This window comes from Pygoscelis adeliae, unplaced genomic scaffold (genome assembly GCF_000699105.1).
Source record: "Pygoscelis adeliae isolate BGI_AS28 unplaced genomic scaffold, ASM69910v1 Scaffold308, whole genome shotgun sequence".
Classification (NCBI taxonomy): domain Eukaryota; kingdom Metazoa; phylum Chordata; class Aves; order Sphenisciformes; family Spheniscidae; genus Pygoscelis; species Pygoscelis adeliae.
In genome coordinates this window covers 2527000-2546846 of record NW_008825306.1, presented here as the reverse complement: position 1 = coordinate 2546846, position 19847 = coordinate 2527000, and the positions used below count along the sequence as shown (strand labels likewise).

General features: G+C 40.3%; 1 protein-coding gene across 5 annotated transcripts in view; it reads right to left on the bottom strand.

The window, feature by feature from the left end:
* RPS6KC1 (ribosomal protein S6 kinase, 52kDa, polypeptide 1) overlaps positions 1-19847 on the bottom strand; it is an 87353-nt gene that overhangs the window by 60135 nt on the left and 7371 nt on the right. For 3 of the 5 annotated variants that reach the window (XM_009330189.1, XM_009330187.1, XM_009330191.1), the window contains 4 exons: positions 14748-14863; positions 12605-12698; positions 8121-8180; positions 6946-7308 (listed from right to left, as the gene is read on the bottom strand). In XM_009330189.1, the coding sequence (XP_009328464.1) occupies positions 6946-7308; positions 8121-8180; positions 12605-12698; positions 14748-14863 (633 nt within the window). Of the gene's footprint in view, positions 1-6945; positions 7309-8120; positions 8181-8464; positions 8546-12604; positions 12699-14747; positions 14864-19847 lie in introns of those variants that run through there. The other 2 variants (XM_009330190.1, XM_009330192.1) reach the window with 2 other exon arrangements.

Sequence of the window (19847 nt, the reverse complement as noted above, 5' to 3'; positions counted from 1 at the left end):
AAAGAGGACAAGAAAAGAGAAAAGGAAGCTGTGAAAAGAGAGAAGGTGTATATGCAAGAACTGGGGAGGGGCAGAAAGCAGAGCACTGATTATCCTGCAGCATCATGCCCTTAAACATATCTATGCAATTTTTCTATTCCAGCTAGTAATTTGCCTCAATTCACCTACACTGCCTGAAGCATTTAATCCTGCAGCCAGAGACTTCAATTTTCTCACCTAAGGACAGAAGTGGCACTGTAAGCTAGATCAGTCTGTTCTGCCTACGCTGTATGCTGGAAGAAGTGTGGCAACCCTACTAGGTCTTCTGACAGGAGGTAGAAACCCCACATAGCAACAGTCAAAAAAAGATTAATGCACTTAGCTGCAGCTAAGTGCTAGCTAACAACAGCTGAGATAAAAGGCTGTGCAGGCAGGCAGAGATGTCTGTCAAAGAAGCTGGGCACAAGCAGCAACCTGGCAAGAAGCTGCTATGAGGACAGACTCAGAGGTCTTGGAAAGGTTAGATCAACACCAAGCCAATGCAGTTTAGCTGTGTCCCCCAGAACAGGGAAGAAAGAACAGATTTTTAAGGCCCACCTCGTCACATATTTATTCATTCTTTAACAGCCACAAGCTAAGCAACCGCATTCAGAGTCATCTCTGCATCATGCCCTACATGTTGGCTTACAGGTATTCCTACAAGTCACTTTTACATGTATTCTAAGGCTCTAAGCTGTGCAGCAGGTGCTAAACCCCAGACCTTTATCAGCCTCTTGGTGCAGAGAAGTCTTGCAGTTTAAGTGGAACTTTGCCTTGAGTATTCCTTTACATAGCTGAATCTGACTGTATTTATACATTAACCAACTTCACCGTACTTTACTGGCAGATGCTGTATTTTACTGCTTTGCCACAATGAAGTGTCTAAACCCAGTACTTTTGCAGATAGAATGACATCACTCAGGGTAATCCATCCAGCATCTACTGCACAGTGATGGATCCTATAGCACTAATCTGCTCTGAAGCTCTGTATGGTCTGCAATGGGCTTGGAAGCCAACACATTTCCATTATGAACAGCTCATAGCCCATATTAGCATGGGTTTCAGCATCACTGGCAGCACAGTGGGATTAGATGACTTTTTTTTTTTTTAAGCAAACCACAGTATTTCCAACATCCCTTCTTAATCTAGCTGCTTGTCAATAGACAAGTCTTCTCACAAACATCTACCCTTCTGAAACAGCAGCTGTGATTTCAAGGTTGTATGAAGCACTAGGAGAGAGGGAGCACAGAAAGTGGTTGCTCAGAAAGTCCAACCCAAACAGTCCTACAGCACCCTCACAGCCCAGTAGCAGGAAACAGACGGTTTTCAGCTCTTTTGGAAGGAACCGGGGCAGGAAGTTTTTTTCTTGACTGGTTCCAGCCTCAGTGGAAGCATAAAGCTACAACAGCAAATAAGGTGAGTGATGATACACCATAGAAGCATGGCTGTCTGAGATCAGGTGGGGGAGAATTACAGTTCTGTCAGTCACCCTGTCACTAACCTTTCTCTGTGGGGCCCAGCACAACTCTACGGTTTCCCTGCAGACATCAGCTCACACCCCAATGCATCTTCTCAGAGAACAGGGTCTGTTGTTTCCTCAAAGGAGTTGCTCAAATCAGGCATAGCTGCTGGGTAGCTCAGAAAGTCTGAGAGATTGTTACTCTCAATGAGAACCACTACTTAGAGAACTTAACAAGTGAAAAGAATTTAAAATAGCTACTATGTTGTAACAGAAGTTGTCGTCATAACTGCCATTCAACAAACAAGCAAAGGTGCTTTTCACTCTGGAAGCCAGAAACGTGCTCGTGGAACAGCCATGGCTCCTCTTCCCCTTTTCATAACGCACTGTCTTCTTGGCATTCTGTCAAGCATGCTCCTGTTTGCATCCCTGGCTCCATCACAAGTTCAAATCACAGCCCATCATAATCCCAGTAATTAGACACAAGTTGGTTTGTTTTCAGAATATCCAAAAATATCATCTAGTTGTCCAAAGTATTCCCAGCATTTCATTGTATATGCATTTCTGGGTTAAAAGTCAAAGTCATTTTAGCAAGGTTCCAGTAATTTGTGTAATTTTTGTTCCAGCTCTGTTTACTACATAAACATTAAAATAGCACTGAGCAGTGCAAAACTGACATTCGCAGCCCGCTTTCAAAGACACCAGCAGCTTATCTAGAAGTTGTAGATACCTAATGCAAAATACAGATACCTAGAAAACAGCTCGTGGCTGCTAAGCTGGCTTAAGAGGCACCTCATACTTCATGCAACAAGGTCCATGCTGCCTAGCTGAACCAGCCCCCTAAAACAAATGAATATTCATTGTGCCCAGCTACAGCTGCTACACATGTGAAAACAAACACCCCAAATCTCTAACAGAGTAAATGGATCATCTCCCTTCAGATGTTAATGTGTAACATGGAACCTTGTATGCAACAGACCAGCAATGAACACATTTGCTTTCTAAACCACATGGAACAGATCCTGTACTTTTCTATACGAATTAGACTGACCAAATTGTGAAGCGCTCTTGCTTCATCATGTGCCTGAAGTTACTGAAACCCAGCGATAAGCAATAATATTAACTATGTTTATCTCACAGCTCAGATTGCCCAGATCCACAATGGATATAACATGAGAACAGTTGGGAGTTGGAAAAAGAGGAGCAGTTTATGCAGACAGGACTCCCTCCTTTATTACAAAACACAATTTTAGCCTCCTGATCTACTTTTTCCTAACATAAACTACGTCCTACACCAAAGTCAGGGAAAGCACTACTTCACATAAAACACAGTTAACTTCCAGCCTAGAAGTTGGTGGCTTGCTATCGATTAGTGCATTTTTTCCATCACTAGGCCTGAAGCAATGCAATGACCTCAAAGTGCTCTGGCATGCTAACAAAACAAAGGAACAGCTATAATTGTGAGCCAAAGTTTCTATCAATTAATATACTTATCTTCTAGTATGCTTTAAAAGGCAGAAGATTTGAGTTCCTGAAGGTTTCAGCTTCTAGAGAATTGTTTAACCATCCTATACAACCCTTACAGACCTCCTTTCCAAAAGCTCCAAAATCCTGTACACAACAATACCCAGAAAATGCAAGAGGGGCAGCAGAATCAGTACGTATTCAGAGAAAAAAGGAAAGGATAGCAGCCATTCCCTCTCACTGCACATGAGGGAGCTCTGGTATAAATGAAGCAGGGAGGTACAAGAGGTGCAGGTAGTTCAATGGGTAGTCCAAGGGCTCTGCTGCCAGTTCAAGAATGCATTTCTCCTCCCTCCCGCTGACAAACATGTTTAATATTAAAATCCATGTACGGAGCAGAACTAGGCCCAAGATGTATAAAGAGCAGATGCCCAGAGTCCAAGGTATACACCAGCCTCTCGGAGCACAGACGGCATTCATTCCCCAAGTGACATGCAGATCAGGCCTTTTGGCAGGACTGTGAATAGGACATTAAAAGATTTAGTACTAGAACTCTGCAAGAGACTAGCAGAGGAAAATGCACCTTGCACAGTATAATTAACACCACTATAGTTGTGAGAGCATGCACACACAGCTGAAAATGAAGTCAAGATGTACCTTTCTTTGGTGTAAGCACATGCACCACCTGCCTCGTCTAGCATTAGTGTCACCAGCTCAGAGAGCTGGAAAGTCATCAGTAAAGTAACAGACTCAAGTGTGCTCCGACTGCCTTTATGGAAGCCAGCTACTTCAAGCTAAACAACACAAGTCTATACACTTGCAGTAATAAACTTACTCGTACACGATTTTGACGAGGCAGCCTTAAGAAGTAGATCATCTTGTACCAAGCCTAAAGGAGCAGCTGGCAACAGAGACACCCTTATCTTTCAGATACATCTAACCAACTTATAGAGGCACTACATTTCCAAGCTAATTCTGAGAGAAGTTTCAAACACAGGATGGATGTGGTTTTTTTTCCCCCTGGTACACTGGTTACGTTTCCCGATTGCAATTCTTAGGTGTCAATTTCTATTTCCTTGGTGCCACCACGTGGCAAAAATATGTATTACCATATAACTTGCAAAAGCCACTTCCCGTCCATTCTAAAGAGAGGCCACACATTCTGCAATGGCTATACACTGAAAGGCAATGTCACTTTATATGTGTGTGTAAGCATATATGAATGCTGTGTTTCACTTTCAGATATTACGAAGGCTAATTTACACAAAATAGTATAAAAATAATCAATGGCAGAAGATAATAGGCATTTTGTAACAATTGCACCATCCTTATCTTTGAAGCATGTTATTATCCATGTGAAATACATAACCATGGGTGTTTAAATAGCTGAAGTGATTAAGTTAAGGTTGGTTTTTTTATTGCAACATACAGTGAATATCCACATATCAACACTAAACACTATCACCCTCAAAGTAGCTAGATTAAAAAGCATGATACAGATAGTTATTCGTGGTTTTTTGTTGGGGTCTTGGTTTTTTGGTTTTGGGGTTTTTTTGTTTGGTTGGTTTTTTACTGTCCTCATAGATCCTGAGAAGGCATATATTTTTAGGAACGCGTTTGAATCAGGCCTATCGTTATAAAGAAGGACATCAGTGTCTCCTTGCCAGCTTGCAGAAGCTCCAAAGAGAAAGGACACAAGACGAGCTGTATCTAGCCAAATTTAGTGTAAGTGCCCAGCAGAGGACGAACATTAATTTCCTTTCCACCTCCACAGCCATACAGGGTAACACAGAGAAAGAAGAAAGAAGAGCTGACTGCTAAGAACTAGCCCCTGTACATTTATGTTCCCAAGGGATAAGATGCCAGTTAAAAAGCAACTCACTCCTGTTATTCCCTTCCTTGTGCTGTACAGATGCAATATCAGGGACTGCACAGAAAAAGTTGCAAGTGCTGGCTACACATCTCTTCATCCATCAGGAACACCTCTACCCACACACACAGAGGTCCCACCACTATAAATTTATTAATAACCCCCACTGTACTATCTGAGTGGCATCAGGAAAACAGGGCAGAATATCACACTCTTCTAAGACGCCTTGAATTTTTTCCTAGCCTGAAAAGCACGGATACCAGTGGGTGAGAGAAAATGATTAGCAGTCATCTGAGGTAGCTGGATGAGTAGCTAGTCAACGGCAAAGAAGCAAAAGTCCTTAGAGGAAATGTTAGCAAATGTAAGTAAAAAGCTCAACCCACTCTAGTTCAACGCATTATTATGCATCAGTTGAGCAAGTCACCTACAATACATGCAAGTTTGGTTGGTCACAACTTCAAGGTAAACTTCAAGGTAAACATATTACCATAAGGATTACCACGGATTCAAAGCCAACATGTTTAATCACTGCCACAAGTCAAGTACGCATGCATAGTTACCACAGCTCAACTGATGTGCGATAGCCTGACTTGTGTTCATGCCCTAACAGTTTGCAACTGTTTAATAAAGAAAGCTTTTTGAAGCTGAAACTCGAACTGTCAGTTTGAAACTGCATCACAGCAGCCTTGCATCATGGCGAGAAGACAGAATTGGTTATGATGAAACAGGATATTCTTTAGAAGACTATAACTGCATGGCACACAGGTCTATGAAGAAGTGTGTTAGTAAAGAAAGAATAGCTGGGCTCTCCAACAGAAGGATTGCCAGCACATTCAATATCAAGAATGAAAAGTATTTTGATAACATGGGCAAGGAAAGATAGGATGCTATTGAAAAGCTACAACAAGCAGCAAAGCAGTAACCCTACTGACATCACTGGGACTTGAAAAGAAAGAGGAAGATTTACTTTTGCCAAAAAGTAAAAAGACACTTCAAGCAAAAGCTATGCACATATCTTGGCCCACACCTCTAGTTTTCATCAGTAACCTATCCATTATTTTTTGCCAGGCCCTGTTAAAGCAGCTCAGCAGGTAACTTTCATTCCTAGAACTGTTCAGAGGGTCTGGACCACTGCCGTGCATCCTACCGAGATGCAGCAAAGGCTTCTGGTTGTATGTTCTTTGGTACATTGGCATTTAAGTTCAGCTCTGGAGCAGCATAATGCATCTGTGCTGTATACCATCAAACAAAGCCACAATTCTGATGTTACTCATTTGACCTGCGTGGGACAGAAGCACAATACACAGGCCCTGAATTCACTCAAGGAAAGAACAAATCTTTTCCTGTGCTTTATAGTTTTAAACCGTTGTTGGACAAAATGCAAATATGAGGTTATTGCTCTAGATTCTCAAGAACTAGAGATGGAAGGGGAAAAAATTGTTCCCTGACTGACAAGATGCAAGGAGAGTCCACAGAAATTCGCATGTAGTTGCATCTGGTCAGTTAACAACAGGTTTTGCAGACTTAATATTGACACACCAAAGTCTTTTGAAAAAAAAAAAAATAATCCTGTTCTCCTCCAGCAGTGCAGGCACGTAAGTTTGTATGCGTCCTTTAGCTAGAAAAGGAGAACAGTTTAGTGGAAGAAGCAAGAGGCTATAAGCCAAGAATAGTTCTAATCCTGTTGTGACTGGGAAGTTAACCTGAGTCTGCCTCTCCCCATGCGTAAAATGGGGATAATTAATCCTCACTTAACCATGTAAATTAAATAATGTTTCTACAGTGCTACAAGTGCCACATATTAATTAATGCCTAGGTAATAAAAAGGAAAGAGGCAAAAGTGGAGCACTTCACTACTTACCTGCAAGTCGGAGGTTGTGCTGCAATTTTAAACGAGGAGGTATTTGGCACTTGGAAGATGAGACCCTAAATTATCATTCAGTCTTAGAGAGAAAGATCTCTCTCTCTCTCTCTCATATGCACAGCAGCTATCAAGCACGTGAAAGCCAGGCACACATCATTCTGCATTTCATATCACCTCTTTGCAACACAGTAAGCTGATGTTAACTACGGAAACGCCATAAACAAATACCCATAACCAAAGGTAAGGCAAACATAGCGGGAAGATCCATACCTTGAACACCTTCCAGAAGCAGATCAACCCCCTTTCTATAAAAGCTGAAGGCAGTTTCATAATCTTCTTCCTCCTCCTTCTTCAAGGCCAGTTTTATCAACTCGCCTGCTTTCTCCAAGTAATCTTGTTTGCCAGGCCTGGGTTTTAAGCTTCCAGTAAACAGACTATGGCTTTCCCTCTCTCCTTCGGGTTTGCTCCACTCCTGCTCAGGTGCCAGTGTGCTTCGTACTGGGGGTTCAGAAGTAAGGCAAAGGCCAACAGCTCTACTGGGAGAACTTTGGTTGGATGCCATTCCATCATCTAACTCAGCAAGAGAGTCTGCATCGACTGTCAGAGAGATCAGGTCGCTGTCGCTGGAGAAGCCTGAAAGCACAGTCAGAAAGACATCCATTACTCTAGATTTCTCATATACCTTAGGAACCTCCAAAATTCTTTATCCCATCCAAAGACTTTAGCTTTCTTCTCACTTATGCAGCTTCCTGAGCCTTTGTGCACAGAAATTCCCTGCCTGTAAAGCTGTCTTAAAAATTATTACCTATAGAAACATGGTTTTTTAAAGTTAGCTACAAACTCCGCAGAGCAACTGGTCTTCATTTTAATACTGGGAATGAAGATACCAACATCTAACACCCAACTTAAACTTTCAAAGCCTGCACACCATTGGGCTCCAGGAAAATTACTCTGTGTGAGTGCTATTAGAAAAGTCAAATCAGCAGGAGTCAGATTACTGTTGCAAGAAATCCCAACATACTGTTTTAAATCAGTAAGATGAAGCATCCCAAAAAACAGTAAATTAGGAGTTGGAATTAACACAGTTACTGTCAGCTTATGCATCATGCGGCACTCTAACTCACATCTACCATGTATACTCTTCTTTCATCGCTAACACACGGTAAAATGAATTAGCTTACAACTTGTTCACTGAAATTTGAGCTAACACATTTTACGTTTGCCATAAGCTAAAAGTATATATACTTACTGCAAGCTGACCTTCAGTAACTAAACTACAGCAACTTAGCAGGGTTATTTGGAAATAAATGGCAACAAAGATGTTTTACACGTTCACCATTTCATTCTGTAAGGATTATCATCCACAAAAAGTGTTCACTCATAATTTATGACTTTCTAATAATTTAAATTCCACAAATGTAATGGAAACAACTTCTAGATCTCACCTCCGCATTCCGATTGGCTCGTAAGTGTCACATCATCAAGCCCACTTAAATCCTTTCGAACTGAAAAGGACAAGAATGATAATAATGTTTCTGACATCCTTTTGTACAGCAGATTGGATGTTCACCTGCCATCAAAATGAAAGGGCATGACCCCACTACAGGTAAAAGTACATAATATGAAACTGGTCTTTGACCAGCCAGCAGAGATATCCATGTGGTAATACACCACTAAAATTGTGACAGTGGCATTAGATTTGCCATTTCTCATTGCCTCCGAGGTTAAAAAACAAAACACAGGTGCTTGCTTAGGGGGGGCTAATTCAAACCTCAGCACTCCAACTCACCTAATTTCAATAGCAGCAGCACTTAAATCCCTATCTCTCACTGCTCTGATGATTTACAGCTAAGGAGACTTAAAACAGGAGAGCCTTCAAAGATGGGACCTACACACCAAGAAGAAAAAAGAAAGCCAGCTTTCAGTCTCAAAAATGTCATTCCAGAATAGTACCCTGCATGAGACATATGGAGCAAGCCACGAATTTGGCAGTGCCACCTGGATATCAAGTAGCAGTTTGTTTTATCACCTTGGCACATGTACCCACTGAGGCAATAAAACAGGCAACAAGGTCAAGACATTTAGCTGTTTGAACACACAGAAAAAGTAGATTCTGAGCTAAAACCTGGTGTCTGTTTTCTTTTGTATTATCAACAGAGTCAAGAGTTTATCCACATTATCAGGTAAAGTGTTCTGACCTACCTGCAAAAAGTATGTGGCAGTAGCAAGGAGCTGACTCGAAGGCAACTAACTCAAACTTTCTTTTCGATTTCACAACTCTAGAGTTAGAGGAAGTTTACAATTTATGGAAGAGGAGTAAGAAGACAACGTAGAAACACTGCTTTTCTAAAAGCTAGCAGTTCCTTTAATGTGAGTTAGAGAAAAAAGACAGGAAGGAGAACAGATTACCAGCCACTCTCTTTGTCTGAAAAGCAAGGCACAGTGATACCTAGTGACACAAGACTGCTTGAGAGGAGGGGACAGGGTGCACAGAAAACAACGCTCCTGATCTTTTCAGGGGAGGGACATAAAACAAAGTGTCCATGCAGAGAAGAAAACTGCCCGTGTAGCCCCAAGTCCTGCAAGAAAGAAGGCAACCTCACAATAGAACAGTTGGAGGAAGACAGAAGATTCATTAATTAGTGTATTAATAATGGGCCATTCACCTGCCCAATTTAGGGACAGCAATGTCAAATTTGGGTGCAGAGGACTGAGAATTTATGAAACAACATTTAGAGGAGTCAAGTTATTTTGTTCAGTGAAGAGAAATTGCTAGCTAGGGAATGTATAGGTGGAAGCAGAGCTGACAGACGGACAAAGGGTGCAGATAATGAATGGAAAAGCTGGCGGTTTGTGGGAAGGGTGTGCTGGCCACCCACGTTGGATGAATTAGAGCACTTCCACACAGCAGATTTCAGACAGACCCAAGTTCCCCTCCCTACAGTCCAAACAAAACCACGTTTGCTCTGCTCTTGCAGCCAACTTGACCAGAAGCTGTATGAACACAGCTAGCATGGCACAGAGCCTGAGCTAATAAACTTTGCTTAAGGGCAGGTTTAGAGCCCGGGTCTGGCACCACACCACTACAGTCATGGGGCTTCCAATCAGCCCGAGAGGTAGGAAGAGTCTAAACTGCATATGCTTATTTCTGGGAAGATAATGTGAACATGGTAAAACAGAAGGAAGGGGGGGGAAAAGAATGAAAATAAAATTTAAAAAAAAAAGTGAGCTTCCTGGTGAATTTCTCTAAAGAATTTGGCAATTGGTATAGAAAGACTTTTGGAGAGAAAGTTGGACATATGAACATTATCCCATGTACCCAGAGAGGAAGACAGAGTGACTGTCTGTCAGGAATATCAGATGAGTATAATGATGCTGAAATTGAACATAAATTCCTGTACTTGTCTCTGCCTTGTGCAATTTCACCAAGTATATGAGAAGTAAACACAGTTTCCAAAAATTGGTGGAAAGCCTGGGTAACCTGGCCTCTTAAAAAGCAGGTTCCTGTGAAAGCATGAACTGCCAAACTGCTTTTACAAGCAAGATACTTAGCGCTTATTTTGGTACAAAAACATTTCTAACTACTATCAGTTTGCATCTTCTACCATTAATGTGCACACCTTCTGCAGACTGAACTTTGTCTGAAAAGAACAGATAAAAGTGAGAAAACACAACCCACCCTTATAAGCAAACACCAGCACCTGTTAAAGAATGGGTTTGATACTTCTCAGTACAACAGCTTGAAGGAGCAGTGCCCAGGTGGAGGCCCTTGAACGTTCACAAAAACTAACACAGTGAACTAGTCACAGTTAACTACGATAATCAGACTGGGAAAAATTAGATGCAGGCAGGATGCCCTGAGGAGAGGCAGGGAGAAGACTCAGAGCCGAGTATTGCCACTGCCATCTAGAGGGCTTAAAGGCAGATGTTTCCTTCTCTCCCTAGTCTCCTTCCCGTCCAAAATTTGGTTTCAAACATAAGAAAATATGAGCTGGAAAACACATAGATTTTTAGAAAAGATAACTCCACAAAAGCCACATTCAGCATCTGGAAATCCTGTGCTCATAGTTGTTGCAAGTATCCCCTAAAACCACTCCAGCCAATTCAGAAGAGTATCAAAGAATTTTTCTACTTTACAGCATTTTTTTTCTTTTCAATATTTTATCTCATATAAAAGAAGTGTTTTTCTTCTTCTAAAAATGAGGCCCTTGTGAATAAAGAATAGAAACGTTCACATTAAGCACTTTTAGAAGCACTTTTTCTTTTATAAGGCACAGTGTAAAATAAGCGCATTGTCAGTATCTGGAATGTTAAATTTCACAGGAATAGTGCCCCTTTAAAACTAGTTACCAGTACTTAATTACAGAGGATAGTTATGATAAACAGCTCTATACCTTTCCCTTCACAGAACGAAATATTATGGGGGCATTAGTTCATTAACATTATAGAAGATACTACAAAATAAAATGCAAAACTCACTGCCCATGTAGAATGTATTATATAACTAAGCACAAAGTTATTGACACAGAGACATCCCAGTGGCAAGTCATACAACCTCAAGCAAAAAATAAATAAAAAACCAACCAACCAACGTTAGAAAACGCAAGCAGTTCTTGTTATTCAAGCAGAGTTTTACCAAAGCAAGTTCTATGCCAGAAAGATCAGAGGAAATTAAGCAGTTAAGAAAAAAAAACCTGCCAAATAAGCTTCATAAGTGTTTGTATAATAATGTGTATTTATAAATGAGTGTAAAACAGTTCCAAAGGAAAATCTGAAGGGTTGGAAAAGCATTTCTTAGAAGTCACAAGGACCCAAGCATAATTCAAATACATAAATATCCAGAAGATTGCATGGTACTTGGCAGATGATTATACACAGAAATGCTTAAGCTAGCTCAGCCTCCAGAGGCAGGCAAGAAGCCCTAGTACAGTATTTTTTGGGTTGATGGACCGTACCTCACAGCTATACTATTATTTAGCGCAAGAGAAGTGCCACTAAAATTGCTCCACACGTGGTATCCAAGCCAGCACATACATCTTTACACTGTGCTAAGGAAATGCAATCACAGGAAAAGGGACACACCCTCCATTGGCATAGCACAACCAGAAAACATTAGCAAGTTAAGGAAGGGATTTCCAGTTTTCAACTGAACATAGTCCACACTGGCTCTAACACACAACCTCTCAGACTTTCAAGAATAGGGAGTTCTTTTCAGGAAACAAAAACTGCCAGCATTTTTTCTTAAGAGACTTAAGCAACTTGCTTATCTCCCTGAGCCCTGCAGGAGGCTTTAACATTCACCGCTCCCGTATGCTCCATCCAGAAGACATACTTAAACTTTTAAAATATGATACCAACTCTCTTCTGGATTTTACTAAGCACTGCAAGCATGGTGACACCCAGAGCATGAACAGCTGAATAAGAACCCTCTGAAACGAATGGGGCAGTTCAAATCTTAGACCTATTTTTCATGCTCTAGGCAAATTCAGACAGTCATCTTTGTATTTATTGATCAACCTCAAAATGGTTTTAAAGTTCTCTGCAAATTGTTACAGCTTGAGACTTGGGTCACCATTAGTAGCAAACACTACCACACCTTTTGGAAGCAGGCAGGATTATGTACATTTAAACCAGAAGGTTCAGTTCAGTTAGCACCAAAAGCAGTTCTTTTTGAGCAACAGAGCACTAGGACTTCTAGAATGAACTAGACAAACTCCCAGAAAACTTCCTGTTAGAAGCAAACTCCCAGCAATGCAGACAGAGCTTTGCTGAGCCCAATTTCTCTTTTGTTAATCCCAGTTCTGGCATTTCTGTCACACCAAGCAAACAGAAACTGGAGGCCAATGCTCGTACAGATATGGCACTCGTCATTTATGTGCTGCTTTAAAACAGATGACACTATAAGGTTACAAGAGTAAAGAAAGCAAACCTTCAGAGCTACAGTCAGACAGATTGTCAGTCAGAGAGTCGGACAGAGGCTCGACGGGACCAATCAGTTCAGACCCATCATGTACCTCTCCACCCTGAAAAGAAAGAGGGAAAGGAATTAATTAGCTGCTGTGCTCTATGGAAAGTCTCATTATATAGCAGCGATAGTCAAAATTAGACTTCCTAACCAGTGAATGCTCCATTACTTTGTAGTTAATGCATTTAATTAAACTATATAAGCCTGCAAAATCAAACAAGGGCTTTTGGTTAGGCCATGTTTGGTTGCCACAGACTGTCTAGGAATCTAAACAGTTAGCCTACTGCAGCTTCTGTAGTGAGTAACAAGAGTCCTGAACCATACAGGCTGCAGCAGGTCTGCCTGCAAAGCCCAGAGTTTAACAGGGAGAGAACAGTGATGCTCCTGCTCTCTTGTGGTACTGACAGTCTGTGCCCTGCAGTGGTGTTCCCAAGCTCAGCAGGTCCCTCATGCAGGAGCGTTTGTCCATCAGGCTAATGTCCCACCCATGACCCACTATCTGGAGTTCAGTCGTAGTCGAGACTGGACAAACAGGGAAGATAAGGCCATCCCAGCATATAAGGACGACATTATTCCCTCCCAAGCCTGGAAGGAATCAAAGGTAAATGAAGCAACAACAGGAATAACTAATTGCACTAGAAACCACCTAAATGGTTTTTTTCAAATTCTGCTTTGTATTTCAGGTGCTCACTTTCCATGCAACTTTAATAGGAACTGCACCATTTCCAAGGCAGTGTTACAAATGGGCATTGCTAATCTGTCTTGAACTAGCCCAGAGCATTTTCACACTAGCCAGCCCATTTTTCTGGAGTCTATAGTACATAGATACACACAGCACTCCCTTCGGTTGTTTCTAAGACTTCATTGTCCAAGTCTATCTCTCCATGGCTATTTGCACAAAAATCTGAAAAGGAACAAAACCACCCGTGAGCAGAGCTAAAGGACACTGGCTGAGCTGGTGACTGATCAAAACCTAAGGCTTTCTTACAGGAAAACATGACACAACATCAGCTACCAAATGAGCCTAAATTACTACACTTGCATAACTCCCCTTGTAGACGTACTTGCTCCTATAAAAATCAATGCCTTTCTAGTTTTATTCATTGCCTTATAAAGCCAGAAAAGGTCCATTGGAAGGCTAAAACTAATACTTCTGTTAAGCAAAGGAGGGGGAAAAGAGCTCTGAACAAATACCCAAAAACACAGAAGTATTTCCAAAGAACTAAAAAAGTGCAAATGCAAATAAACTGAGAAGTAAAATACTCAGTCTCCCATTCATTTTTGCCACCAAAGCTTAAAGAAAATTATTTAAGTATTTTAAAGGGCTCTGCAATAACTGCATCATGAAAAAAAGTGAAGACTTTTAAGCTTCACTGTAATTTTGCTTTTCCATATGTAACACTTAAATATGCTTAACATGTCAATACACTTAAGTCCCATCTTAGCCAGATGAGAATTTCCTTAATTCCAGGGAGTTACTATCATGTTTACATGTAAATTTACGCTTATGTGTTTGCAGAATGTTGGACTAAGCTACTGAAAATAGAGAGACTTGAGGAAACTATTGAAAACAAACTGCTTAAGATGTAATAAAGAGGAAGTCCAGATCAACATATTGTCCTAAGCTATATTTTGGAAAGCGGTTCTCACAACACTGTACAAGCAGCACGTTTGACTAGTTATATGCCAAATTTGTTGTCACGGACCTGAATCCATAACAGATCACGAGAAAACTGTCTAGACAGTCTTCCTTCCTTTGGTTTGAAACTATAAACACCTACATAAAATATAGAAACAGTGACAATATTTTTATTACTTCCCCACTGAACACCTGGATTTAACATCACTGGTTTTGCTCATCATTCAATAAACAAAAATTCCAAATCCCTTCACCTGAAGTTCCTGTAAAGTTTTCCACCTTGTAGAGGTGTGGCACTGGGGTTTTTTTAAAGCCACATTTCTAGAGTGAATGGAAATCTCCCAGTCACTTCACAAAGCATGTCAGATCAGCTCACTGTCACTCTGCAGTTTATAAAGTAAAGCAGAACCAGTGCTATACTTTATTCATATCAGTAAGAAGTAAATACTTCTGCAAATACTAACAAACCTTAAAAAACTCTTCAAGCTGTTTGCTGTTATAGAGAGCAGGGATATTAGCAGAAAACTGCAACAGATCTTCAGCACATTGCCTTCTTTCTTCAATCACAGTTTCATCAAATCGCCCTGGAACAGACACATGGATTGACAGTTTTAGAAATAACTACACATTTATTCTGCAAAAATAACCACCATGAAAAAAACAAGACAAAAGCAATCTTCTGGAGACAATGCCCTGAGTCTATGAAAGTCATTCCAATGCTTCAGAAGAACATAGCAAATCTTCAAGCTTCCTATTCTCAATTGTCCCTAGAGTCCCGTCTTCTGCAATCCGCTCAGATGATGAAAGCTGGCAGCTACGACAAGAATCCTTCGCCTTCTCGTCGTAAGAATATGTGAAGCAACACTCTTGATTAGTCAAGAGACACTAACGGATGTCCAGTGTTATCTAACAATAAATGATACATGCACAATTTGACAATATGCCAGTCAGTGTCAGCCTTGATTACGGCCCAAATCCTGTAAGGAGCTGAGCATTCTTCACATATTCTCAAGAACAACGCACAATATGAGCGGATAGTAAACAAAGTATTGCTAAAAGCCTCCAAACAGATCATCAATTCCAAGGTGCCATTTATGGAGGAGACAGAGTGTAGGGGAGACGGTGAATCACCGCTACCAGGCACCGAAGCTTTCCTCTGAAGTAGCTCCATGCAGACAGGGTCTCATCTCCTCCTGTATTCAAGAGGTAAGCAGAGCTGGGAAGCAGCTCATTTACCAAAACGTATGATCCTTCCCTTTTCCCTACCCAGCACCCAAGACATTCCAATTAGAAAAAACATATTTAAAAAACAATCCCACAGTTCACCTGAGAGATTTGCTTCTCGGGAGAAAGAACCCTTGGATTGCTACCTTAAATTCACATTCTTCACAACTGCACTCAACTTATTTTAGCTTTTCATATCAACATCACTTTGTTGTTGAAATAGTTACAAGTTTACAAAAGGAAAAGGGCAGAGGTTAACAGTAATAATTGGAGGAGAATAGAACAGATACTGGAACAGCTATACAGAGGGGAAAAAAGGACTGGGAAGACAAGTTCAAGAAACAGTATTGCTGTAACAGCATGACCAGAAAAATAAGAACCACCTGTGACAGCTCTGTGGCATTAACCTTTGAAGAGGACAAAAGAAACACTGAATACAGAAGCAAAATTCATTTATACTCAGAGCAAGCAAAAAAATAATCCCAGAAGAAAGTATCAAAGCAGGATTCTTTCCAGAAATTCTTCAAGTAAATAGCTCCTGCCCATGTGGTACCAGAAGAAAGAAAATAAAACTAGAAAGATACACACATACTCACAAGATCACAAACAAAGCTTTTGGAGATTATTTTTCCATGAAAGGAAAGGAAAGACATCGTTGGGCTAATTTTCAGCTAGATCGGTTCCATGACTTGTTCACCCTGCCCTTTCAGCTGTACAAACATTAGCAGCCGTACAAAAGAGCGAGCAACAAGCAAGAAGAAAGAAGGCAAAGGCAATGTTACCACGTTGAGTGGCAGCACTGAAATCAGGCTCTATTAAATTCCTCAAACCTCCTATGTCTTCAGAGCAACACTGCGGGTGCATTAGGGCTTTTGCTTCATCCCCCGCAAAATAGGACATCATGAAAAAACAACTTCCCTCAGCAATGTCCCCACATGGGACAGTTAAATGGATCTACAAAATAACACAAACACTGTTATAATGAAACAGAAAATCAATTGCAAAGAAATAAACACCGAACAAGACCAGAAACGGGTAACTTTTGCAAGCAAGTAACTCTATAAGGTATTTTTCCTTGTTTCCCAGGGATCTTTCTCTCCCCGATCTACTCTGTCATCAAACCCAACAAAACTAATTTTCCTCATCCACATCTTCTCAATACTTCCACTGGGCACCAGAGAGGACATGTCAGGACCAGCACTGCCAGGCTGACCAGCGCGCATTCACCGATCGTCCAGGCAACTGCAAACTCACGGGTACGAGCTGAGCCTGCCTGGCCCTTGGTAGCACCACAGCATGCACTCTCTTCTTACTCAGCTGCTGTTTCACAGACTTTGTAGAAACATAATTACATTTGCAACCGCCTTCCCTCTCAAATTTAGCTGATATAGCCACATGAGTAAGAGGTTTGACTTTCTGACAGCACAATTACATAAGCCTTATTTTCTTAGACAGCTGAGCTAAAAAAAAAAAAAAAAAAAAACATGTTTGAACAGAGCCATTGAAACATTAGTCACTGTCACATTTTCCAGCTCATCAGCATCATGATACGCTATCAGGACAACCACTTACAGAACCAGAGGACTGTGGGGGAAAGGAAGAACATAATTCAGCACTGCTTTGTTCACAGACTATCTGGCATCTTGCTGGCAGTTTCATTCCCAGCCAACCCTGCCTAACTCCTTCCCCCTCTCCCTTTTTTCATACTTTCAAGCTATCTTTTATTGCTCAACACTTTCATTATAACCCCTCTCAATCAGATGTTCAAAGGTGCTTAGATACCCATCTGACTCTTCAAACATTTCTATCAGGAAGTCTTCCTAGATCTAAATAAATGTTATTTCCACTATTCTTTACACCTCTCAGACACATGGAAACTTCATTATAGGGATCATGTCTTTCAAGGGTTGTAGGAAGTGTCAGCTACAATCTTAGCATATAACAAATGCATTAGCACAGTTCTGCTATTCCTCCAGCAATGATCCATTCAGAATTTCTTATATACATGGAAACCAATTGTAAATTCCGGTAAAGAGAATGCACGATTCATTTTCTGGAGCAGATCTGAACAACAAAACACCTAGCAAGGTTTGTGTTCATGTTCCAGTTAGTTTCTCACAAGACTTCCAACTGTACGTGACACCTAATTCTTAAATATGCTACTTCATTTGGTATTTTCAAATCCAAAAAGTATCCTTATCTAAGCTTTATAATGCGAATCATTTTTCTGACTCACTGCTAGCAAGGTATCAATATCTGGGGTGTTTTTGGTTTCTTTTTGTCAGGAGAGAGTGTATTTTTTACACTAGAGTAAATTTCTGCAGTTGTTCGATTCTGTACTCAGCATTTCTTGTTCTACTAGTATTTTGGTAAAATGCCACATATAGCCAATATATGGGAATACTTAAAGCTTCCAACAAAAAAAGTAGTTTGAAAATACTGAGATACGTTGATGAATATTAGGGAAGGAGAGTAATCACTTCCCAGAAATAGTATCATAATTGCTGCATAACAATTCAGAGAAGCTTTAACAGATGGATCTGTTAGGACGTTTTAGATTTCCATGCTCGAGGTCACTATGTTTTCTCCATAACTTGGGTGGAAAAGGTTCAAGTGAAGTGCAGAAAAAGTGAAATGATTTATTTTTCCCACCCATAACAAGTTTCATGCTTTAATGTGAGCAGCTCTATTGTAACAGGATAAAAATACATGTACTTGCACGTTATAATTATCAGAAGCTGTGGTATAAAACACGCAATGCAGTTCAGTTCTGCAGATGTGGCAAGTCTTTGGTTGCATGAAATATGGAAGCACAGCGTGACCCATTTGTTTTTAAATACATCTCAGTTCTCCACACCATCTCCTGAAACTCTGAATGCTGAACTTGAGATTCTGCTCAGGTTTAATACTTCTACTACAAGTAAGTTCGACTGTCAGAACCACCAATGCTCATTTTGTAAAGTGTACTCTCCGCAAAGCAATATGTATACATTTAAAGCACACATATCCAAAAAAAAAAAAATCAACAAGTTGCCAGCAACTATTGGCAATGCTAATTAGTAACTAGTTTAAAAGCTGCAACAAGTGGAACATCACCACAGGGAAGAAACACTCCCCAAGTGCTCCATTAAAGCAGCTTGAAAACAAAAGATCTTAATAGGGATGGACCTTGCAGCTCACCATTAACTGAACGAGACTGAAAACAAGTTTGTCAAAAACTCAAAATCTACTAAGATTACATTTTTCCTCTAGTACAAAAAATACTAGGACTGATCTGAAGATAAATGCTTTAAATTAAAATAAAACACACAGCAGCTATTATGTGTAGAAGTGAGATGGAAGGATACAAAGTAAAATTTTATGCTTTAAATAGAAAAATAATTCTTAAATTGAAGAGTCAGACATTTCTGTTCCTTTCAGCTACGTACCAATCATTTAAAATTTGTTTTTACATTACCTCCTCTTTCCTGTATTCTTCTATGGCTCAGCTTCATGCAAATGTAGTGGGTTTTGTTTTGGTGTAGTTTTAATTTCAAAAAGCTTTTTTTGCAAATAACTACATTGAATATTTCTGTAGATCTCCATCTCTTTCAATGTACATTGCAGTCACTTTTGTCCACCAAATACAATAGAAGAAGGATGTCTTTCAGAAGGGGTTTCACTCAATTCTTCCCTTGCTTACAGAGCTAGTGTAAAAACAGCTAATTTGCATTTCTGGCAATTCAAAATTATTTAAGATTAGAAGCGTGTACTCTCTTCCACCCCGATTTTCTCTTCGTTTTACACCTCTCTTTCCTCTCCTATTAAAAGCTAACGTATCTTCTACCTGAAATTAAATTCTGCTTTGCAAATACTAGCTTTGTAAATAACTTGTCCAGTGACTACTCTGTAAATCCAATATAAAATCTTCTCAGGATGAAACTAATATTACATTCTCCATTTAACCATTAGTGCACAAGTTCTGACATAGCACTGAAATTTACCCTGCTTCCAACTTCATAAATAAGAAAAAATAAAATTACATGAAAGTTGGATACAATTTAGCCAACGTGAAAGACAATTTAAACCAGGAATTTTACCCAGCTCTGCAAAGAGAACCATGAAATCTGCATCAGAGTTCAGCTTCCTTGCATTACACTTAGCTGGTCCACACAACAAGGAGTTAAGTCAGAGGCTCCCCCAAAGCTGTAGGGGCAGATTGGGCTTGGGTTACAAGCTAACTTCAACTTGTTCAAAGTTGTTTATGCTAGTATATTCTTTTAAGCTTCTCAGTGCCATGCCTACATGCAGTAGTCATCAAAAATGAACACCAAGTAGCAAAAATTACAAATCTGTGGCAGTATT